Genomic DNA, 16,152 nt, shown 5'->3' with positions numbered 1-16,152 from the left:
CACCACGCAACGCGTCATCAGCGACTCCACCAATCCACATCCAAAGAGCGTTGTTGACGTCACTTCCTTCTCCCTAGTCTCCTGGGAGTTCAAAATGTGCAACATAGCCCTGCAGGACTCTGGGTTCAACCCCACTCCTGCCCGTTTCGATCTTGATGAGCATTGTACCGGCGTCTGGTCATGTATCGCTACTGCGTGGTGCACGTTAAAGACCCCAGAGTAGCGGTTGTACTGTACTGGCTAAATTGCTCATCAACAGCTGAGAATCACGTCATTCGTTGAAGGCAGACTAACTTCAAGGCTGTATAAACATACCTACAACCAATTTTTTTTAAAGAGCTGGATCATCACGTGGGTCCCGACAGCCACTTGCACGCTCTGTTGACATCCAGTTATTCGCTCAAGGCCTCTGCTGTCCTGTTCAGGTCCCGAAAACAAGAAAGGGAAAGATACGGGGGCGTGGCAGAACAGATGGTCAGGCAACACATACACAATTGGCAGGTGGCACATGTGACAACCAGTCCGACTGAAGTAGCACGCTCTGCTTGCAGAACCAGAGTATATTGTGTTCCTATTTTTTGCGCTGCCAACTCTGTATTGACGGAGCAGCGTTCACGCGTGCAAAGCTAGAACCAACCTTCACGAAGGAAAACGACCTTGCAGGTGCAGTGTTTCTGGCCGAGCATGTTTCTCACTTTGTGTTTGCGAAATAAATATCCTACACTAGAATCAAACGGACTGGAAGGTTCCTTGACAATTTAGCATTATGTGTAGCCACTGGGCACCGTACACTTAAGTTTTATAATGTGAGCAATGTTTTAAAACATATTCCCGAATTCTGGGAAGCACACGACGCTCGTGGAGTCAAACGTGATCGGCACATCCAGGCACTTTGGACCAGACAACAACATGCAGCTACAGTTTGCAAAGGGACGACGTTTTCGTCGGCTACTACATTCTACCGAGGGAGAAAAATGGAAAACTAATGACAAGCCGACGGCGCACACGCGGCGTGTCGCCACACTATATTGTCTCTGCTCTGCATGCTGCTGCACGCCGCCTCAGCCATGCCATCTGCGCCTCCAGGTCTCCGGCAGAAGCGACGGTCGCTTTCCACAGTGCGGCCCTGGATCCAACATGGCCGCTCTGGGAACACCATTGCAATACACTGCGCTGCAAGCGGAGCATATACAGTTACTCTAAATCTGGCGAGCACTGAGGTCACCGAAAAGCGGAGGAGGCGAGGAAGAAAGCTATGATGTTTGTTTGCCTGGTGGTGTTTGAACAGAACGCGGACTGCTGGACTTCCACTTCATTTGGCGGAGAAGTGTCGGCTCATGCTTTCTGAAGTATCGGAGTCCGAGACGAGGAGAGTGCGGTTGACTGGTTTCTTTGTCGCCTTCCAAACTGGTTTGCAGCGCGGCGTGTCTGTTGGACAGGGAACTCCAATTCTTTCCCACAGCAACAAGAAAAACAAGAACAGTAAACACAAAAGAAAACGAGTATAGAGAAAATTGTGCCAGCTCTTTCTTTACACTGGTTTTTGGAAGAAATTCACCGCCATTCTTATAGGCAAATAATAAAAAATAAGGACAAAACTACAATATCTCTAGCCTAGGTAATGTTGCACCAGTACAAGTGCATTTACTTCAAAATTGTCATTTTTGGAGTGGTGTAATTTATTTTATACAATCAAAAATGTATGTGAGGGGTGGGGGGAGAGGAAGTGGAGTGGAGTTGAGTGGTTTCATGGCACCGCATTTCATAGTGTCCACTTGTCTGGAAAACTCAAGCTTTCTGATTGGCTAATGCTGACCATAATGTTAACCATATTAATGAAAAAAAAAAAAAAATAGTGACAGCTAACAGGTTGGGGTGTGATAGGCATATTCGTTTATGCAAGGGCTTTTTATATCAAGTCTTGTGCAGGGCTGCCACGTCGAGTACAGTGTCTCGAAGCTGTTCTGGAACAATGTTGGGAGTTGGATGCTCTGCTAGCATTCAGTGGCTTTGATTTAGACTGCTGGTGACCGTGCCGTGCAAGAAAGTTGATGCGATTCCACTCGAGGCAGAAACTACCTTCCTATTGTGTCTGCTAGTTGGAAGTTAGCGCTTTAGAAAATCTCGTTTGCGTCTTGTTTTTGCGCAGAAAAATCCATTTACGTTTTATGATTGGGGTGCCCAGTTTTCGGTTTACACCAATAAACTCAGAAAAGTAACCCCCAAACCGATTTTATCAAAATTAAGGAAAAAAACCCCAAAAAACTGAGTGGGAGTTGTTTTTGTAGAAGACAAATCCGAGCGTTCTGGGAATGAAATTTTTACAGCTCTATATTCTGTTGACCCTAAACACAGCTCCTCCCCCACACCCTCCACAAGGCTATCCCTTTCTTCGGGAACCAGGCTCTTTATCTCGTTCCCATTTCTTATCGGTACTAGGACGTTTTCCAAGTATTCGGGTCATGTGCATGTTCCCCACCCAGCCGTGTCCCATTTTCTTCAACTCGGCCCTGATAAATGCTGATTTTTTCTCCAGACAGAAAATAGACTAGAAAAAACACCTATCGTAAGATCCCGTAAGGACACCCTTTCTTGAGAGATTGCCCATCCAGTTTTTCTGGCTAAATATCCATAACATGAGAATTCTGAAGCGTTGCCCCCCCCCCCCCCCCCCCCCCAATTCCCGTCGACGCGACGTTTGACGGGAATGACGTGTCAACTACATGATGTGCGGTACCAATACGTGTGTGACAAGTGAGTTCGTAGCGGCAGCTGGTTCCTGCATCTTTGTCTGCAATCTGCGCGCGCAATATACACCTCTCCAAAAAACGCTCCTAGGCCGCTGCCATGTTGCTGATGCTGATGCAGCTGGTGCGACTCTCGCGCCCCCTATCAGCTAGAAATTTTCTGCCACTCTCTGGGACTGTCAAGACCCGCTCAGCGCGGTTCTCTACGTACGTTTTTGCGGTTTTGCATTCGACGTTTTCTTGCCTCTCTTGAAACTTTCCACTTATTTTTTTATGCGTGCTGAGCACCCTTTTTGTGTTGTCTTCCATTGTGAGAAATAAGGCTGGTAAGTGCCTGCCATTCAAGCTTTTCTGCTCGACATTCACGGGAACGGTGAAGGACGTTGAACGGCCCTCGACGCGATTTTGCGAACATTGTTCTCCCTCCTCCCAGAGATAATCCGCGTAGAATCCTCAGTTATCTCCAAAAATAGTTGTCCGGGTTGGGGTGAGAAATGGGTCAGTCGCATTTGTTTCTTTGCCTTGGTGCGGTTGTGAAAAAAAGGAAGCTTTCCTGAAACGTGCCCCAAAACGAAGTCATCTCGGATTCCGTGCGATCGTCAAGATGTGACTGTCGTCGACTGTGACTGTGTTATTTGAGATATCTCTCAAATAAATTATTTTCGGATAACGCTGCATCGTGTGGTACGTACGATATATTATTCGAATGTTAACACTTCCTCAATTTTATGTCCGTGACCTGTCCATCGGTAAACACGTTATTTGTGAGTGTGAAAAATGCATGCCTTTCGGCCCTCTTCTGTTGCAATTTATTTTTGACAGCAAAACGCTTTGTCGTTTCACATGCGGCGAATCCCGCTGCGCCGTCAAAACTTATCGTAAGAAAAAAAAAAATAACTAGAACTATACATTCCAGTCGCATTCGTTTTGTCGCGCGCATACCCCCAAAAAATAGTTAACAGTTCTTTTTTTTTTTGTTGCTTTTTTGTTTTTTCAATTGTGGTACAATGCTTTCTCAATGTTCTCGGGAAAATACATGTACCATGAAACACAAAATATAGCGGGAAAAGGCGATAATTTAGCTGCCAGCAGCGTTTGAAACGGTGCCTACGTAGGCTGCGCCTATTGAGATCACAGTCCACTCGGTTAGGGTTAGGAGGGACGCCGGTGAGAGTCTAGCCTCAAACTCAGTGACTGGGCTCAAAAACGGATTGTTGCCCCTGGGGTCGAGTGTTTTTTGGAAAGGTGTATTGGTTCCCGTGACATGCGAGTTCATTGCGAGTTCCCGCATTCCTTTGTCCACGATCTGCGCGTGCGATATCGAGTCCCCTGGCACGCAAGTTTGTAGTCGGTTTCCGCGTGTTTATTGGCCATTAAACACGAACCTGCTGCGTCCACAGTCTGCGGTATCCTTTCCCGTGACATGGGAGTTTGTAGCGAATTCTCGTGTGTTTATCACGTTGTGAAACGTGAATTTGCCGTGTCCACGATCTGCAGTACGGGTCCCCATGTCACATGGTTTGTAGTGGGTGCTGCTTTGCTTATCATTAATTTTTGAAAAAGTTCAGCTCTCTCATCCTTAAAAATAGGCCAGCTCATGTTTTTCACCATTTATCCCTTCATTTTGGGTGGGTGCCCTCAAAAGACTTTACGGTATTTTGCAACAAGAAAAAAGTAAACCTGAAAAATCACTTTTTAATTTAAAGGAAAAATATTAAGTCCCCGAAAACACGGAGTCCTACCTGTGATTGTGACGCATTAGCATTGCAGCTTAGAGTGTCCTTACATCTTCACTGATGCAAGCTCTCAATGTCGTTCGTCACGATGCAGTTGCGAGGAAGGAGCCCGTGTCGTGCGACACCTTTGTGGTGCTGCCCCCGGCGACCAAGAACGGGTGCATCGTCTTCGGCAAGAACTCTGACCGACCCGCAGGCGAGGTCCAGGAGGTGGTCTACGTGCCGAGGACCGTGCACGGCGCTGACGCCAAACTGCAGGTGGAAACTTCCACAAAACGCTTAAAGGGCAGCTCCGCCGTCAATTTGAGCGTTTTTATCAAAACATATTTTCGGAAAGGGTACTAAAAATTTAGCCTATAGCAGCGGTTAACTCATTAAAAAACTGTTTACATAATTTATAATCGTCAAAATACGCTGAAACCGATACCGAAACTAACTTGCCACTCGACTGGTCCGCCATTTTGACGTGACGTCACATATGGTATAAACACTCGCACGTGTGCAGTTTGAGCCTGGCCAGCCTGGCAGCAGGTCACTGTTTTGTGTTCGTGCCGCGGATAAAAATGGAATCATCAGGCTCGTCTGAATCGAGCAACGATGAGGATATGCTGCTAGATGTTGAGGACGATGATAACCCGTTCTCATACGATCCGCCGGCATCGCCTCCGAGAAAACCGCCAGCGGCGGCTGCATTCGTGATCCGCCGCCATGTGGACCCAGATGCCGCTTCCGAAGCGGAATGCTAAAGCAGCTTTTGTTGCTAGCACGCCAAGAAAAACTGATTGACGTTATGCCTTAAGAGGCACATTTTGTTATATCTTAGGGTCTGACAATAGACGGTTTTAGTAGACCGTGTTTTCAAGTGACGCTTCCACACACAACACCAATTTCTTCCAGTCGCCATTACGCGCTCTTACATAACTGTATAAACCGATAACATAAGCAAAAAGCAGACAGTCGCTAGCACCAACTAGCTACAAAGCAAGCACCCTGACCAACATGTGACGTCACGGCAACGTCAGCGCCATCGTGGCAGCCTCCGTGTGCCGCTCTTGCTCAGTGTTGCCAGTAGGGCTGCAGCAAGTGATTTGGGTGTGTACATGTAAATTTCAAAATTCATTTTCTTCCAAAAAAATTAATATTTTTCCGAGATATTTTGTACACATGCTCAGGAAGGGCATCCAAATACATGGTGAAAATTTTATAGAAATCGGTGACCATCAAAATTACGGCGGAGATGCCCTTTAATAAGGCACACTTAGAAGATCTGGGAAGCTAGAACCAGACAACCCGGAGGGTTATGACGAGTATGGCGCCTGTTGCATGTCTCAGACCTATGTGTCTGCCACACCTTCATGAGTGGTCCCTAGATTTCTGCCCGAGGACGTAATAGAAGTGTCATGCCATTGCCTGTAGAGATCCTGGTGGCAGCAGACCAGTAGAAGTAGGTGCGGTAGACGTCTGTTCTGCTCCAGAACGCTCTGCAGCCAGACGGTCGATGGAAACCAAAGCAGATGTGAGACAGGACACTTTGAGGGCAGCGTCCCTTGCGTCCGCTTGACTTTATCGCCGGCATTTCTACTGCCAACCACCGAGATTGCAACATCCGACAGCTCGGCATGCCGGTGACGCAGTTTGTTGCCACATCTGGGACCACTTTGTACGCATGGGTGGGATATAGGACTCCAAACGCTCCAGGACTCGTTCCGGGCACTACGGTTGCTAGTAATTACGGCTGCGTCGAATCTTCCTCGTTGAAGAAAGCAGCGCCGCCTTAGTTGCTTAAAGTGTAGTCCATTTCGGAATTTGCACGTGAAGTGACGTGTGTTGCGAAAATAAAAAGAATTGCGTGTTTTTGTACCGCGAAACTTAGCTACGCGTCGTGGAACGCTCGGTCTTTACCCAACTATGGTGACCAAGTGCCAATTTGTTTCGGAAATTATCGTTATTTAATTATGAAGTACGAGCGATTTTCTGAAATTTTCAGCGAGGAAATGGGGCCTGTTTCCTGTAGCAGACGCCATTCATCCCCATGTATCCATGGGCTCTATTAGCCGCCATTTCCTCATTGACATGGTTCCAACAAATTGCTTATTTATAACTTTTGCATGAGATAATGGTAAGTGCTACAACTTTGGCATTTGGTATCAGAATGCCGAGCTTTTATTGGCTGATTAAAAAAAATAGTGGGTAGACCTCAGGGCCTCTAGCATTGAGTTCTTCCCACTATCCTTTCAGTCAAAGCCAATCAGAACTCGGCGTTGTTCCGACGCCAACACTACCTCCGCGCAAGAAGCAGACGACTTGCTCTCCGCATTACTACTCTGTTTCACCTTACGATGAACTGGAGCGGATGCTACGAGCCATCAGGGTTAATCCACTGCCATGCATGTGTCACGAAACCTTCAGGAAAGGAGCAGTGACACATGGGGTGCGCAGTCACATGATGCGTTCGCGGCGCCGGATCGGTTGAGGTGGTTTGTAGTGTCTGCTGCGGTTCGTCGTGAAGGTGAAACAGAGTTTGAGGCGGCGTCGGATCGGCCCAGATGGTTTGTAGTGTCTGCTGCGGTTCGTCGTGAAGGTGAAACAGAGTTTGAGGCGGCGCCGGATCGGCCCAGATGGTTTGTAGTGTCTGCTGCGGTTCGTCGTAAAAGTGAAACAGAGTTTGGGGCCAGATTTGGGTGGAGCATCGGCATTCGGCGATGCATATGTAGTTAATTTTGTGTTGAGGAAAACACCCTTTTTTTTTTCTCCCAAAAACCTCGTATAATAGCTGCCATTATAAATGTGGACGACGGTAAGCATGGTGCACCTAAAGCCGTTAATTCCAGACGAACGTCCCAAGTGTCGTGGCTTTTGACCACAATAGTTCTTTGTGCATGTAAACGTGTGCAAATAGTTTGTGCCACAACTAGGAAATGGGTTTTTGATTTTGAGAAGCTGACCATCTCCTACGTTCTATAAAACACCCAGACGAGAAAATAAAAAAAAAAAGCTTGCGATTTCAGTGGTTTGACAGGTTGAGAATGATAGGGAGACCTCTCAGTTGTCTCACCTTGAGCGTGAGCTTCTTATTTTCAATGCGGAAAGCAAGTCGTCCGCTTCTTGCGCAAGAGTTGCGGTGACGTCAGAAAGACGCTGAGCTCTCATTGGCCCTGATTGAAGACTAGTGCGTAGACCTCAAGGCAAGCTGTTTTGATGTCTACCCACTATCCTTCATTCAGAACCAATCGGAGGTTGGCGTTCTAATGTTAGCACTACCCCTTCAAAAGAAGCTGACAAACTTGCGCTCCGCATACCCCTTGAGCATCTCGTGAGCTTTACACGCTCGGAGCTTACGAGAAAGTAGTTGGTGTGTACGGGGTCTGGGCATTTAAGATGCCCTGTCGTTCTCGTTGTGCGTGTCGGCGTCTATAGACCTTTTCGTTTACTCTCGTCCCCCCAGCCACGTAGTCGACAAATCCGGTGTGCGGGACAACAGAGACAGAGGCGTTACAACCTGGAACAAGTAATAACGAATAGAAAAGGAAAACCAAGAATGATAGGCAGTCGCGATTCCCCCGGTGGAGTTGCGAGAGCAAAACAATGTTTTCCCGCACTCCGGAAGTTCTGCGATTCAAGATGGTGGCACTCACATAGAAAAGGACTATGGTTTTTGCGTTGCCGCCCGAACACCGTGGCCGAAGGGAGGTCGACCGTGGGGAGACATCTTTCTGCCTGCTGGCGCAGTGCACCTACATCGAGGTGGACCAGGTTGCCGAGACCAGCGCCGTGATGCTGAGCAAACCGGCCTGGATGTGGGGAGCCGAGATGGGCGCCAACGAGCATGGCGTCTGCATCGGCAACGAGGCGGTCTTCACCCACCTAAATGGCAGCGATGACAACACGGAGCGCCTGCTCGGCATGGACCTTGTCAGGTGGGTCGCACACCAGCTTGGAGCACGTGGAGTGATAGCTCGCAATGCAGAACCCAGGGATCCTGGGTTTAATCCCCACCCCTGCCTGTTTTGATCTGGATGAGCATTGTAGCGGCATGCAGTCGTGTGTCGTACTACTGCGTGGTGCGCATTAAAGACCTCAGAGAAGCGGTCATACCACACTGGCTAGATTGCTCATATACAGCTGAGAGACAAGTCTCCCATTGAGGCAGACTAACTTCAGGCTGTATAAGCATACACACACCAATTTTCTATTTTATTATTTTTTTGTGAGGTGGGTTTTTGGTTTGGGGCTTCCCAAACATTTTTTTGCAGTACAGTCAAACGGCAGAATCTTCCTATACCTCCCATTGGTACTCCAATTGCAGATGGCAGCGCCAAATCTTCCCTAACGGGCGTTGGGTTTCTACAAAGGTAATAAGAAATAATCAAAACAATATGCGTGCCGTCGTCATAGCAATCGCTAGGTTATAGGGGAGGGTGTGAGAGTGTTGTCCCTCCTCTCCCTCTCTCACCCTTGGCGACAAAAGGATGCAAGTTCGGAGATCGGAGCAGCCTTTGAACTCCAAACTAGCTGATGTTGAGAGAAGAGGGAACTGCTCCCATTGCCGCCGTCTCGTTCTTCGACAAAACAATGTAATGGCAATATCTTTTTTAGGAAAGAAAAATGTGTGTTAACGTTTGTGCGACTCTTCCGAAACGATTGCACTTGACTTTGCGTCGCTCGGTTGAGATCGGCTCGGCAACAGTGCATGTTTAGTGACAGCCACTTCTCATTAGATCGTCAATCATGAATGCAAAGTGCGCCCAGCCGCTGGTGTTTTGCGGCTTAAGATGGGCGCACATTGCCAGTCCGAGCATAACTCCAAACAATTCTTTTGCAAGTTCTCTTTTAATTAGGCACACTCTTTATACAGAAAGAAACGTTCACTTCACGGCACAACAAAGTAACAAAATTACACGAAGCTACTATTCAAGTATTCATAGACCTGTAATCATACATTTAACTTTGCAGTAATTAGCGACAGTGATTCGATCGCCCCGGACTCCAGCAGGTTCCTTCTGCAGCGCAAGCTGCTCCACGCATGTGCTTCCGAGCGGCGTTGGTTTAACACCAATCTCCCCAAACCGCTCATCTTAACATAAATGCCCTGTCCCTTCTGACCTTCTACAATAACTCTACCATAATGAAACACGCACCAGCAAGTTTTCGGCAATCCGAAACTGCATAACCAAATGTATAGCAACCCGTCTTTACCTTTCATCACTCGGGAACCCAAAGAACTTGGCAGAGCTGTTGCATCCGGAATTAGAGCACCACTGAGTCGAGCAACAGACAATGTGCCAATTGCTCAGTGTACTGGTAGACGAAATAGACCGATAATTAATGGGTCAACACCACTGCCCGCTGCCGCAAACCACCACCGCACCGCTGGCACGGGCACCGTCGAGCAGCCGACGCAGCTGCGACCGCGGCAGCCGCCGCGCAACTGTTCTCAACGGTCAAACTACAACAAACAACCGACCAATGAGAACAAAGTATGAGGGCGAAACTTAAGCTAACCAAGATATTTGTTTCACCTTACCAGGATAATTTTTGAAATCTGTGAGCAGCAACAATAATATGTATCTCATCCTATTAAATAAATTTTCCGGCGTAAACCGGAAGTTCTTAATAGAATACCAACGGATAAGAGATGGCGCTCAAGTAGCTGACCGGAAGTCGCTCGAAGTTTCCGCCGGTTGGTAAAGTCCCATTCTGACATTTGCGTTTGTTTATGACTGAGCCCTCGTGATATCTTGAGACGAGAAAAAAAGAGAGAGCGCACTGACACGCTGGCGCCATCCATTAGGGGGCCCTGGGACTGCATTTTAGCTTTTTGTCCTCCCTCGGAAAACATGGCGGCGCTCAACGCCTGTGCCACAGGATGATCGGTGAGTCGGGGAATCGGATGAAGTGGTCTTCTGGAGGCGCTTGACGATTTCTCAGACTTCGAAAAGGAAATCGTCAAACGGTCAAAACAACTGGGTTTGGTGTCTGTATTATAGTTTCGGTTGGGACTTCGCTGGGGCAGCCTTTTACGCAGAACCGGCGCGACGTGGCCCCTCATCTCGCTCACAAAAGTTCACTGTGCATTCTCTTCGACCTCACACCGTTTCAAAGATTTTGAGATCGCTGAAAAGGCCCTAAAAGAACTTCAAACTCGAAAGTCAAGCATCGTCTGCTCGCAGCCGGCTGTTCGCAGGAAGCCGGCAAACACGACACTTCAAAGGCGTCAGAGAAACACGACTCGCAGGACGGCTCAGTATTTGACGTCACTGCACTGGTGCAGATTGCGCAGGAACCTCAAATTCGGCATTTGGAAATTGTTTTTTTACTTCACAAATACTGAATTCCCAAGTTTTGAATTTCGAGGGTAATGACCAGGCATCGTTTTCAGTCGTTTCGGATAATAAAAAAAATTATTTTGATATGTCGGTGCTTCTGTAACCCACATCCCCAACTTGCTACTCTTGGAAATCAAAAAAGAATTCCTCGCATATTACCTGTACTGGCCACTCAGAGTAATATCCAGATCTCGCTATAAACCTTATCTTTATTTCGAACACACTCACGCCGGTGCCTTGTGGCATGGCAGATAGCATCGTCGTCCATGCTGTCGAAGGGATTGCTAATGCGGCACATTCTGAAACTGTTCCGCAACGCTGGGTCTGTCGATGCGGCGTGACTGCAACTTCATCTTTCTTCTATGAACTTCACGATTGTTTTTTACAGCGGAGCTGTTAAGGGCTAGTAGGTTCCCCAGGATCGTGTCCGGTATGTCGACACAAACCTACCTGGACAGCTACCGCCATCTATAAGTGACGGTGGCAAGCGCACAACCAGTATGGTTTCCGCCATCGCTCATAGATGGCGGCAACTTTTCCAGCTATAATAGAAGAATGGATAGTTGGGCGCGTTGGTGGGAATTCATTGTAGGAAACAACGCGAAAAACAGACGACGGCGAAGAAGAAGCACACAGTGTATCGAGTACAGCTCCGCTGGTCTTCCTTCTTCACGAGAGTGGAAAGGCTGAACGTTTTTTTCAAGCTCGGGTATGCACTAACAGTCTGCTAACCGCAGAACTATCTTCAGTCACGGCTTGCAGTTTGCAGCTTCTCATTTTTCATGCATTCGCGCACGCACGACCCGTCAAAGTCGTAGCGGTCATACTTCCGGCCTGCTTTTTGCTTTCCAGTCTCTTCAGCAATGGATAATAATAATAATAATAATAATAATAATAATAATAATAATAATAATAATAATATTGATTTGGCGACAGGATGGAGTGCTGATCAACTTCTCGGAGCTCACAAAAACAAATCAAAGATGGCTGCCTGAAAAAAAAGAGAAGGCGGGGAGAAAAAGACCTTTGGAAAGACCGGAGGAGAGGGACTGTGCGGAATCTATCCCTATGACTTCGCATGAATTGCTGTGAAGCCGTACTGCCTGCCGAAATTCGCGTGTAACCCGCACCCCAACTGTGCCTTTGTTTGATCTTTGAATTTTTATAAATCTTGATGCGGGTTACGCGCGAGAAAATATGGTGTGAGAAATGGTTGTTTATTTATGTCGTGAAAAGTTTTTCGAGCCAAAAAGGGTGATGAGCAGAAAAGAAGTTGCAAATACACGGAAGTGCCGATGAAGTGTTTCGCACTCTAGTTAATTAAAAAGGAGATACAGTATAGACCACTTACAACGTAACCGCTTATAGTGCAGGACCGGGTATAACGCGGCTTTTTTAAACCACCGGTTCGCCTCCCATAGAACTCCATGTAATTACATACCGCTTAAAATGCAGGCGCGCGAAGGGAAATACCGCTTATAGTGCGGTTTCTGCAACAGCCCGGCGACCGTGCCGACACTGGCGCAGCGAGCGCGCTTCCCTGTGTGACACTAGATAACGGCACGAGCCGCAAGCGCCACTTGCGGGGCAAGAAGGTTGCTCGAAGAAGCGGGGAGAAGCGAAGAGAGAGGCTTCAGTTGCCATAGCAACGGAGGGACGCACGCACGTGTCGTTCCCGTGCGTGCGTCCCTCCGCTGCGTTGGAAACAACCGCAACGACAGACCAACCGCAGGTCAAGGAGAAGTGTTCGCGCGCGTTGCATGCCGGTCGCGGGCCGGCTGCTTCTATCCGCAAACATGGAGTCGGTTGTGATCGTCGATGTAGACGGCATGGTGGAAGCTCATCGTTCCGCGTAAAAGCGCTATGCTTGACTGTGAATTTTCGTTGTGTGTCGCTATGATAATCCAGCACGTACTAGAAGGGAAGATCCACCTACTCATGCGGCGATGTCGTGGCGGCACTCTCAAGACGACAGAAACGCCCTTGTCGTCGTGTTTGTTTACTTCGACTACAGTGGTGATTTCTAAGCGTTTGTGTTTTCGAACATCGCCCGGATTTCTTATTTGAAGCAGTTCATGCCTGTGCTCAAGTTGAAGGTATTACTGGCGCGTACCGTATAAAGGATGCGAATTTTCACGTGTTTTCATCACCGGAGAAAAGTGATTAGGGTTAGCAGTCCTGAACGCTCGCAACGTCCGTCCGCAACCCGTGACGCCGTTAAAAGGCTGCGCCAGGCAAAAGTCGCTAATTTCTTTCATAATGTGTGACACACTTGAGAGAGAAGTGTACTAGTCTGGTGAAATAAAGACTTTCCTCACACTAAGCTTTATTTTTCATCTAACATAAAATAAATTCTTTTACAAAGGTAAGTTGTCTGATGGCATTATTTTGGCCTGAAAAATTTATGTTTTGGTTATAGCGCGGTACCGCTTATAGTGTGGATTTTCGCGACTCCCGCGACATCGTTATATGCGCTCTACACCGTATTTTGTTGGCTACCGAAATCGAAACTTCATTCTCTCTAGTTTTTCCCAGTTTTCCCTGCCATTCAAACGTGACTTCTCCAGCAGGAAGTGAGGCCGGCAATCAGGTATGCTCACGCCTACTTTTCTCACGTCTTAACAGCAAGCAGGCGGAGGCCTTCGTGCTATTAGAGGTTGATAGTAATCACTATGTGAACAAAGAATGACTTTGGTCTACGTGCTGAACTATGAGAAAAGAAACTAAAACAATTGGGATTTGGAGAAAACCCTTTCTGCAAATCGGTATGTTCAAGCCACAGCTAGCTAGTTTCGTGAAATTGCTGGCGTAAATCCATTCTTCTTCTACCACAAGCAAGCAATTGTGCTACAAAAAAAAAAAAAAGTGGAAGAGTCTAGCAATACATTTTTTGACAGATTACACAAGCATTTCGGAGAATGCTCGGAATGTGGGTGCATGTGCTGCACACCCTCGTCTTACCTGAGTGAACAAGCCATTTATCTTAGATTTTCTTAGAAAAGTTACTGTTGCAGACACCATCACGTGTAACTACTCTTGCAAGATGCATATGCTCCTTGTTGCTTGGGTAGTTTAGCAAAATGTCTATAGACCATTCCAGAAAAATGCTTTTGGTTGGTGCCATTTTTAGCATTTGTGCATGTGGCGCATACTTTGCTCGCCTTCCGAAGCGACGGAACATGCGCAAACTGGGCTGTGACCTAATACATATGGACTCTGATTCTTGCAAACATTGAAATGATGCATACAGTAGACTCTCATTAATTCAAACTCCAGGAAGCCACAAATTTTGTTTGAATTATCAGAAATTCATCTAAATAGGATGCAAGATAAAGTTACGATTTTCCGTATGAATGGCTTGCCGCCACGTCACAGCGTCCGCGCAAGTTGCTATGGCAATTTCTGCATGGTCCCCGTTTTCATAGCTCATGCTTCAGAGCCGTACCGAGAGAGAGTTTGGCCATTCATTGGGAAGTATAAGAGGTAAATGAGGAGGCGCCATTGGCTGAAAGCGGGCTGTGGGCGTGTTCCGGGCGCCCACAGCCTGCTTCAACCAGTTAGAAATATGAATGTGGCCCACAAGAAGCCGCAAATAATATCCTGGTGGTGGCCGCAAAAAACAAAATTAATAAGTGCGTCGGAGTAATTCTAGGTGACCGAAAATGTGATGCACGTGATGTTTCGATCAGGGTCATGCAAAATCATGGTGGAAGATATATTTAGATATTGAAGATATAAAAAGCATGCGCAACTAGCAGATTGCTAGTTAACTGTACACGAGGCGCCGAGGGCTGGGAATATGCTGTCTGAGCTGTCAGTCTCTGTTCGAGCAAAACAGAGTTAGAGCGGCACATTCGTTTCTTACACCTTTTTGCATGATTATAATCGAAACATAAGGACACCATATTTTCAACCTTTAACTCTTATTCTCTTAACTCTTATGCACTTATTGAAACTGTTTCTCGCTACCACTGCCAAGGGATTATTCGTGGCTTCTGGCTGGCCAAGAGAGCATGTCAAGTTTGTGGGCACCCTGGCGGCTCCCCAGCCCAGTTGCCCGACTGCGGGGCACAGGTTTGCGAACTTTCCCCGCATGGCGGCGACGTCACCATGGGCATGCGCACATCGTATGCACCGCCTAGATAAGGCGGCCGAGAGGCGGCACAAGGGTAGTCGCTGCCTGGACTCAGGCGCCGCCGTTCACAATGTTAATCGTCTTGTCCATGTCCAATTAAATGTAGTTACTTGTTGAAACTGTCGGCTCCATGTTATTCCTCTGGGTCGGGTATGCAGCAAGGCAAACCGACCACAAGCTTTCTTACTGCTTCTGGTGTATGCCCTGGCTCTGCCTGCTCCTACCATTGACCAAATTCTCTCTATATGTCTCTGCCCTGCTTGAGCCCCATTGAGTGCGCTTCTCACCGTGCACCAGTGCACTGCGGAGAAGCAACACCAGCGGAAGCACCCTTGTAACCGTCATGGAAGTGAGCAAAGCAACCTCAGTGGATAACCTGCTTAGTTGAGTACTGTATTTGCACGATTGTAAGTCGACTCGATTGTAAGTCATCCATCCCAGATTGCACATCAAAAAACTTTCAGCCTTTCCGCTTTGGTGAAGAAGGAAGACCAGCGAAGCTGTTATCTTTACGACGTTTAGGACGATGCCTAGAGGACGACGTCTAGGACGACCTCATGGACGACCTCAAGGACAACGCCTAGAGGACGTTATCTTGGACGACCTCAAGGGCGACGTCTATGATGACCTCAAGGACGACTTCTAGGACGACCTTGAGGACGATGCCTAGAGGACGACACCTAGATCGACCTTGAAGACGACTTCTAGGACGACCTCGAAGACAACTTCTAGGATGAGTTAAGGAAGACGTTTAGGATGACCTCAAGGACGACTTCTAGGATGACCTCAGGGACGACATCTGGGACTATTTTTTGGACGACCTCAAGGATGAAGTCTAGGACGACCTCTATTATGACCTCAAAGATGACTTCGAGGACGATCTCGAGGACAACCTCTTGGATGATTTCAAGGAGGACGTCTAGGACGACCTCAAGGACGATGTCCAGAACGACCTCAAGGACGACTTCTAGGAGGACGACTAGAGAAATTCAGCCTTTTCAGTCTGGTGAAAACCAGAGTGGAAAGGCTGGAGAGGTTGCCGCCATTTATGAGCGATGGCGGCAACCAGACAGCAGGCAAGTCAGTTGTCTGGTTGCCACCGTCGCTCATAGCGGTTGCTGTCCGGAGTTTTGTGTTGACATTCGTTTGCCCGCGGACACGATACTTGGGAAACTACCGTATTTACACGATTGTAAGTCGACTCGATT

The 16,152-nt window shown here is 47.6% G+C and overlaps 1 protein-coding gene across 2 annotated transcripts in view; it reads left to right on the top strand.

Moving 5' to 3' along the window:
- The window catches only part of LOC8035345 (secernin-2), a 79,416-nt gene that overhangs the window by 980 nt on the left and 62,284 nt on the right, over positions 1 to 16,152 (top strand). For both annotated transcript variants that reach the window (XM_040222539.1, XM_040222540.1), the window contains exons 2-3: positions 4,578 to 4,741; positions 8,213 to 8,400. In XM_040222539.1, coding sequence (XP_040078473.1) covers positions 4,578 to 4,741; positions 8,213 to 8,400 — 352 coding nt within the window. The remainder of the gene's footprint in view (positions 1 to 4,577; positions 4,742 to 8,212; positions 8,401 to 16,152) is intronic.

The sequence above is a fragment of the Ixodes scapularis genome, unplaced genomic scaffold, assembly GCF_016920785.2.
Source record: "Ixodes scapularis isolate PalLabHiFi unplaced genomic scaffold, ASM1692078v2 PGA_scaffold5__190_contigs__length_132052651, whole genome shotgun sequence".
Taxonomy (NCBI): Eukaryota; Metazoa; Arthropoda; class Arachnida; order Ixodida; family Ixodidae; genus Ixodes; species Ixodes scapularis.
Note: the sequence above shows the minus strand (reverse complement) of the source record. Positions and strands in the feature narration are given on the sequence as shown.